Raw genomic sequence first — 8835 nt, forward strand, 5'->3', positions numbered from 1 at the left:
CCTGCCATGTGTGTGTGCTACCAAAATATGTCCGATGTGAAGGCTATGTCATATAACAATGGTTCCGGATAAAGTCCGTTCCTTCCAAAAATATATTTTTTTATTTCAAGCTTTGTCAATACCGATACCAGGATACATTGTTAATCTGAAAGATAATCACATTTCAAGAAAGAAGGAGAGTTAGGAGTAGGACTAGTGTCTAGGTCAGGGGTCTTCAACAGGGGGTCCGGGACTCCTTGGGGGTCCTCAGAGTTACTACAGGGGGTCCGCCAAATCTTTGTGTGATCTGATTTTCTTTGTTTTACATTAACCACTTGAACCCTAGCATCCCCTTTCTGAGAAGAACTTTAGCCAAAAATAGCCGATCTACAAGCTCACAACGCCTCTTGCTGCTAAGCGTTGTGAGCTTGTAGATCGGCTATTTTTGGCAAAGAGTTGTGTGTGTAGAGGGAAAAAAGAGCTGAAATGTTTTATCTGAAACACAATTTTATATAATATAGAGGGGGTCCCTGCTTCATCTCTCTCTCAGCTAGGGGGTCCTTGGTCGAAGACCCTTGGTCTTCTAGGTTTTCTAGGAGCCAAGTTAATTCTGGGGACGAGTGTGTTTTCTCTTTATTTACCAGAAGATGGCACTGTCTTCATTACAAAAGAGAATGTTCAGTGAATGAATGTGGGAATGTTCCCATTGGTTCTGCGTTGATAGATCCTGCCCACCTCCTGCTGATTGGACAACAACTGGTTTGCGTCACCGTAATGCTCAGGCCGCGGGAGTATAAATTTGCGGAAGTGAACGAATCAGTTTGTTGCAATTCACTCTGACTTAAGGTAGGTCTGGCGCTGTTTGTTCATTTTGTGTGGTTTTATTTGTCTTTGCTAGATCTTATCGCGTTATTCTCTGTAATTGTGCCTTTGACTCGATAAGATGCATGTATGTGATAGTCTTGATCCAAGGCTAAAGTTGAACTGTTGAAACTTAATGTGTATGTATTAAACCAGTGGTTCTCAACTTCTCAACCTGTGGGTCTGGATTCGGGACCCCCAAGGGGTCCTCACAGATTTTTTTTGAAGGGTCCCCAGATGACAAAGTGACTTAAAGGACGTTTTAAGACTTTTAATATCTCGAGAAATTTGTCAAATAACATAAGCAGGCACAACAAATGAAAATAGCCGATCTACGTTTGTGAACTTATAGATCTGCTATTTTCACAATGTCTGTGGAAGCGAGTCAAACTAAATGTAATTCCTACAATTCCAATTGCTTGTCAGGGTGGGGGTGGGGGGGGGGGGGGGGGGGTTTGATTTATTTTGGGGGGTCGTGGCCTGAAAAGGTTGAGAACCGCTGTACCAAATCTCAATTGCTGATGTACAAACTCGAGCCTTGCAGATCTGCTATTTTTGTCAAACGTTTCCCCAAGTTGCTGTGGTTAAGTCCACTTATGATTGGACAGCACTGCTGCTGTAGAGGTTGTTCTTAATAATGAAATGTTTAATGCATTCTATTCTACTCATTTGTTCCCACCCCCCCATTCCAAGACCAACCTTGTTTGTTCAACACTTTGGGGAAGTTAACTGAATAAATTACATCTTGGTCTCCCACCCTATAAATTAAGTGATAAACGCACAGCATATAAATAACTGTAGAGCTATTGCCTCCTCTGGGTTTACAGAAGCAGACTGCTAAGCGGGATAAACAGACCAACGGACAGCGAGATGGCTTCAGACATGGATGGCATTTCTTCCAGGCTGGAGAAGTGAGTAGTACTGAACAACTTAACCACTTAAAGCTGCACTATGGGGGGCACGGCGGCGCAGTTGGTAGCGCTGTCTTTTCCTGATATTATTATTTTACATGGGTCCCATCATTCAAAGACAAAAGCACCCATATCTCATAGACTAGGTGCATTCCTTCAAAAGTTTGTCTGATAATGTTCTTACCACCTTTACAGCCTTAAAGACTTGAAAGAAAATCTCGGGATGAAACGCAGTATTCAGAATCAGATGGTTCTTTGTGTTCAACTATATTACTGACATTTTTCTTATAGTTTTTCTTTTCTGTTTTGACAGGTCATTAAATCTGGATGAGAAAATGGAGGAGGCCTATCATCGGTAGCTATGAAATCAATTTCCATTTCTAACCTAGAAATAAATACCTGACCTAGGAAGAAAACTGTCCTCCATAAAGAGCTGTGAACTAAAGGCTAGAGCCCAACCGACACCAGATTTTTGGGTCTGCTCCTGATTTTGGAGAGTCCTAGTCTTCTAGACCACCGCTGCTTACCAATATTTTGTGAAAAGTCAAATTAATTTGAGAACGTAGAAATAAAAAAAGTAGATCACGTGTTGCGATGCATTCTGAGCTTGTATATGATATTTTAGAATATACTGTATATTTGGAAAAGTTTGCCTATAACATGACTGTAGTGTAAAGGAAACTAGGTTTCCAGGGAATGTGGTATAGAGTGGCACAAGGTATGGATGTGTGTCCTGGTTAGAGGTCACGGAAGGAACCAGACTTTCCCAGTTGAGGGGCGTTATTACAGCTGTGGTCTCAAGTAGCATCTAAATCTTTAAACCTGGCATCCCTTTTTTGGGGGCATGTAGAGCACAGAACTTCTGATGTCACTCACTCATCCCCTGGGTCACGGCTTTGTTTCCCCATTCTGAATTCCTATAGACGTGTTTAATATCGCGGCATACAAGAATTGTGGTCCAAAAATAAACAAACGGGCCAGCTCATTTGTTTGTTTTTGGTACACAGTTCTTATGTGCCGCAATATTAAACGTCTATCGGGAAACAAAACCGTGACCCAGGTAGGATATGTAAAGTGTCTTTTTGTTTTCACCCTAATTTAAAAAACTGCAGATCTACAAGCTCACAGCAGGTTGTGAAGCGACACGTTTTGAGCTTGTAGATCGTAGGGGGTTAACATGTCTGAAAAGCATGTGTGTGTTGGTCAGATGTAAGAAGGAAAACAATTGGGAACCACTGATTCATACTACATGCTGGTGAATAGATGATGCTTAACTAATATGCTTTGCTTTTCCAGGCATACGAAGGACGGGAAAGCCGCCGCCAGAGCTGGAGATATGGCCAAAGCCCTGAAGGAGTTCAAGAAGGCCCACAACATCCTTCCCAGTGAAAAGCTCATGGGGAGAATAAATAGACTAGTGGACGTCCTGGCAGAACAAGGGGATGTTAGTGAAGATGATGATTTTGTGACGATCAATGGCCTTGCGCTGTTCAAAGACCTGCATGACAAGCTGTACGACTACCAGAGGGAGGGAATAGCGTTCCTCTACGGTCTGTACCGGGATGGACTTAAAGGCGGCATCCTGGCAGATGACATGGGTCTTGGAAAGACCATCCAGGTACGGCTGCAACTAATTATTTTCATCATTGAATAATCAAAAATAAAATGTAATCGACAGATTAATTAATCAATTCAAAATGTTGACATGATGCACTGAACTGATTATTCAATTACTGAAATTATTCAATTACTGAAATAAAAAATGGAATCTTTTCACCCCTACATCCAGATCATCTCTTTCTTATCTGGCATGTACGATGCCGGGCATGTCGAACATACCCTCCTCGTTATGCCCACTTCCCTTATCACCAACTGGACAAAGGAGTTCGCCAAGTGGACCCCTGGAATGAGGGTGAAGGAGTTCCATGGTTCCAGCAAAGTGGAGCGCAGCAGGAATTTGGAGAAGGTCCAGAGACGTGGCGGCGTGGTCATCACCACGTTCAATATGCTGATTAACAACTGGGAGCAGCTGGCATCTTACAACGGCCGTGAGTTCAAGTGGGACTATGTGATCCTGGATGAGGCACATAAGATAAAGTCATCATCTACTAAAACCGCCAAAAGTGCCCATGCTGTACCTGCGAAAAACCGCATTCTTCTCACAGGAACCCCTGTCCAGAACAACCTGTCAGAGTTGTGGGCATTGTTTGATTTTGCCATCCAGGGCGCTCTCCTTGGAACGGCCAAGACCTTCAAATCAGAGTATGAGAACCCCATCTCCAGGGCCAGGGAGAAGGATGCCACTCCAGGAGAGAAAGCCCTGGGAGCTAAGATGTCTGAGAACCTCATGACGACCATCCAGCCCTATTTTCTAAGGAGGACGAAAGCGGAGGTCCAGAAAAAACAGGCAGCTAAAGAAGAAAGGACTGGAGAAGAACACACAGACTCGGGTGCAGTCATGCCAAAATTGACAAGAAAGAATGACCTGGTTGTGTGGACGTACCTGAGCAAGGTACAGGAAGAGATCTACACCCAGTTCTTATCCCTTGACCACATCAAAGAGCTGCTCACAACAACCAGGTAGTCCTGTCCACACTGAGATCTTGATGCTACTTTTACGGTGTCAGTTTTGTTTATTTTTGGGTTATTCATCATGTGACACTGGAGGCTAAAAAGAAGCGAGTGTTTTAAATTTAGTTTTTCACCTTATTTTGGTCCAGCTGGAAACCAGTTTGCCACTTGAACCGTCACACGTTGTGTTGCAGACTGGCTATTTTCACCAAAGAGCTTTTGTGTAGAGGAGCAGACCCTGGGGGACATTGGGCAGTGTGTGTATGTGTATATAGGGTTTACTAAGTGGTTATCTCTACAACCCTACTAAAAGGTCACCTCTGGCTGAACTGAATGTCCTGAAGAAGGTGTGTGACCATCCAAGATTGCTCTCTGCCAAAGCTGTGGCTGAGCTGGGCCTGCAGGAATGCTTATCTGAGGACCAGCAGGTATGCCGGTCATAATTCTTTCATAATCTCCTGGTCGCAATCATGTTTGCATAATTAAGACCCGTTTCTATTAATCAGTATAAAACACCTTCCTGAAATGTCATATTTCCTATGATCATTATTTCAACATATTTGTCCGTGCTCTTTTAACCACTTTCAACCTGGCATCCCTATTTTGGGCATTTCGAATTAAACATTAAAATGTTGGCTTTTTCCATAGTACTTTATCTATTTATTTTGATTATTCTATCGTCATTGTCTTTTTTGTGTGAATTTTATTATGGGCTTTGATGTATATTGAAGTTATTTGTCATACTGTATCTGCCCTGTGCAATCTTCTGTTTACAAAGCAAATAGAAATGTCACAGTTCAGTGCTAAAAACACAATTAAATAAAAAATCATGGTCCACTAAAATGTCATGATGTCGATGGCCCTACCAGGAGGAAGTTGCAGGAAGCGGCATTGAGGGCATCTCGGATGAAACGCTCATCTCCGAGTCTGGGAAGATGACGTTCCTCCTTCAGCTCCTCCACAGGCTCAGGGAGGAAGGTCACCGCACCCTCGTCTTTGCTCGTTTCCGGAAGGTGTTGGACATTCTCCAGCGAGTCCTCACTAACGGTGGCTTCAAGGTATGGCCTAGACTTTTTTGATAGTTGCTGGGCTATATGGACGAAATATGCAGACATGCAAAAGTGTCACTTTTCAGCTACAGTCACCTTTTTCAACCCAAATAGGGCAATTGTGTGACACCTGACCCGAAAGAAAACAATATGTTGTCACCTTTTTCACCTCGGGCTGTTTGCATGCCTGAATATGACAAATATGGTCAAATATGACTATTTGACCAAATGAATAACTCCATCAGTATTGTGACGATAATATTGTGTTGTAGCAATAATGTAAAAAAAAATATGTTGAATTAAGATTTACAAGCTGATGGCTTGTAGAATTGTTGACTGTTTAATATAAGGCCCAAGTGATTAAAACCAGTGAAAGGGAAAACTTATATAGTATGCCATATTAAGATATCCAAAATCCCATATCTTATCCCGATATTCATAAATATAGTTATAGATGCATGTTATTTAGATGAGTACTAGGTATTTTGTTCACCATAGGTTGTATGTCTACTGGCTATTCTAGTTTTCTTGGTACTCTAATTCAGTGGTTCTCAACCATTTTCATGTCCAGGACCCACTAACTGATGCATTTGGCCATGGGTACCCATTTGGAAAGATTGTGTGCCATGTAGAGATTTGTTTTTTTTGTTAGATTTATTATGCAACAAATTAAAAAATAAAATCTTCTAAAATAGCAGCGTTATAAGCTCACAATATGTTGCAATGTGACACGCGAGCTTGTAGATCCAGCTTGTAGAGTGAAGTCTGAATAGTCATTTTTATAACTAATTCTAATGGTGAAATTTAAACTCATTGGGGGACCACTGGGCGGTCCCCACTGAGAACCACTGCTCAGGTCTAATTACTCAACCGCTTCCTCTATTGTAAGGTTATGAGGCTTGATGGCACGATTAACAAGATGGCTGAGAGGGAGGGGCTCATCCAGAAGTTCCAGAAAGACCGACGCTACTCAGTCTTCCTGCTGACCACCCAAGTGGGCGGCGTCGGCATCACCCTGACCTCTGCCAACCGCGTGGTGATTTATGACCCCAGCTGGAACCCTGCCACTGACGCCCAGGCCGTGGACCGCGCGTACCGCATTGGGCAAACGCAAAATGTGGTCATATACCGGCTCATTACCTGTGGCACAGTGGAGGAGAAGATCTACAGGCGTCAGGTCTTCAAAGACTCCCTGATCAGACAGACAACGGGTGACAAGAAGGACCCATTCAGGTATGCTGTGGGATTTTAATATATTACCTTCACAGGCACTTCATTTGAATAACACAGTAAGATAATGCATTTCAATGTATTTATCTTCACAGGTACTTCAGCAAGCAGGAGCTGAAGGAGCTCTTCACCCTGGAGTCGACGCGCTCCTCCAATACTCAGCTTCAGCTGCAGACCCTCCACTCCAGCCACCGCATGACAGACCCCGAGCTGGATGAACACATAGCGCACCTGCACGCTATGGAGATGTTTGGCATCACGGACCACGACCTAATGTTCTCGCAGGTAGTTATTCCTGTACAGATTGCTTTAACTCGTCTGTTTAATGCGGTGCTTTAACTCGTATGTTTAATGCGGTGGACGTGGTTCGCAAACTTTTTTAATTCAAGGACCCCCAAATTGATATATGTTTGACCGTGGACCATCTGAAAATGTTTTGTGCCAGGGACCTCCAGAAGCAAAGAAAAAAACGGCCAAAGTATAAAATATGGTTAAAATGATTATGACGCTATATTAACTAACTTAGCTGGGACCCCCAAGGGCCACTTTTCGAACCAATTGTTTAAGGTACGAGGTATCTGTATAATGGTTATTCCTTATTGCACCATTTTTATAGCTGATATTCTCATGTTGCTATTGCTGCCATCCTTGACAAGCCCCCATCTGTTACCCTAGCCCCCCATCTGTTACCCTAGCTTTATTATTTTGATGATGCACAGAATTTTGCATACACACTTGCTTTATTGTGTTTGTCTCCCAGTAATTTGCGGACATCCACACTTGCGCGTCACTGCTTGAACCTGTATAGGTACTGACAATAAACGTTATTTATCTTTATTCTTGAGGTGGTGAACTGTGACGAGGACCCCGAAGATGACGAGTCCCAGCGATACATCGAGACAAGAGTCCAGAAGGCACAGGAACGGATGAGGGTCGAGTCTGAGCTGCATGCCCAGCTGGCGGAGAGCATGGGTGCAAGCACAGAGCCAGCGTGGTTGAGAGAAATGGGTCAGACTGGAGCTGCAAGGTCCAATGACAAACGAGAGAGGGCAAAGCCACACTCTCCTGTAGTGGACCTCGACCAGTCTGGATCTCTAGAAGAACAACAAGATGGGAGTGTACAGATGATCGACGACAGTGTTGAAGAGAATCAGGCTGTTGGTGACGGTTTGTCTTCTTCCACTGATCCGACAGATGTGGCGTTCCAGTCTGGTCCTGCTGTGGAGCACCATGACGGCAGTCAAAATCGAAGCGTGCAGATGGTCAACCTCACTTTGGATGATAGTGTTGCTGAGAAGAACCGGGCTGAAGAGAAACATGACTCACCCAGAGATGCCTCCTTTAGTGAGGTCATGGACACTTCAATAACAAAGGATTCTAGCCTTGGCGGTGTTTCAGCCAGAGATGTGTCTTTGAATGGGGTTCCGTGTGGCTTAGAGGGAAGAGATGCCTCCATTAGTGAGGTCATGGACTCCCCAAGACCGAAGGACATCGGCCCTGGCATCTCTCTGAAGAATAAAAGACTGTCTGTCCTGCAGTTGTCTGCTGCTTCGAGTATGAATGAAGACCGTGAACTGTCCTCATATGAGTCCCCCCAGCATGGTGACTTCGTCCTTGAGCTGGAGGACAGCTGCGACGACATGTTCGCTGGCGAAGACCTGGACGAAGAGAAAATTGAAGCCCAGGAGAGGAAGTTGCTCTCCCGTCTTCAGTTAGAGGGCACTTTCGATGTGGAGAAGTCCCTAAATGTGGGAAGAGAGAATATGAGTGTCAATGGCTCCTGTGTCTCTGAGACCTCTGCAGACTTCACAACAACGAAGAAGAAGAAGGCAGCTGTCATTTATGACAGCGAAGAGGAGGAAGCTGACCACATGCACCAGCCCCCTATTGGCCCGTTGGATGACACGTTTGCTCCGGAACTGGGAGCTTACAGTTCCACTCCACTCAGAGCCACTCCACTCAGAGCCGCCCCACTCGCCTCAACGTCCAGGATGAGCTCTGGAGGTAACACCTCTGTGGCCTCAAGGCGCTCTCTGAGGAAGTCATTGATGGAAGACATGGCTGATGAAGAGGGCAGCACGACAGAGGGCGAGGAAGAGAGCGTTGGAGGAGAAAAGGTTGAAGAGTCTGAGGAAGATGAAAGTGAAGGCTCGTGGGAAGATCCAAGTGAAGGCTCTAATGAGGACCATGAAGGCACTGAGGCAGAATCAGCTTCCGACGATGACATGGACTAA

General features: G+C 44.4%; 1 protein-coding gene across 1 annotated transcript; it reads left to right on the forward strand.

Annotated features, from left to right (window-relative positions):
* Nucleotides 1-3060: 3060 nt before the first annotated feature.
* LOC311060153 (DNA excision repair protein ERCC-6-like) lies at nt 3061-8835 on the forward strand (the record flags this gene model as incomplete). Its single annotated transcript, XM_084078282.1, has 7 exons — nt 3061-3369; nt 3541-4331; nt 4636-4750; nt 5192-5380; nt 6261-6604; nt 6697-6886; nt 7447-8835. Exons 1-7 carry the CDS (start codon nt 3088-3090, stop codon nt 8833-8835), a joined length of 3300 nt encoding a protein of 1099 aa, XP_083934408.1. The 5' UTR covers nt 3061-3087.

This window comes from Gymnoscopelus microlampas, assembly GCF_963454915.1.
Source record: "Gymnoscopelus microlampas genome assembly, chromosome: 14".
NCBI lineage: Eukaryota > Metazoa > Chordata > Actinopteri > Myctophiformes > Myctophidae > Gymnoscopelus > Gymnoscopelus microlampas.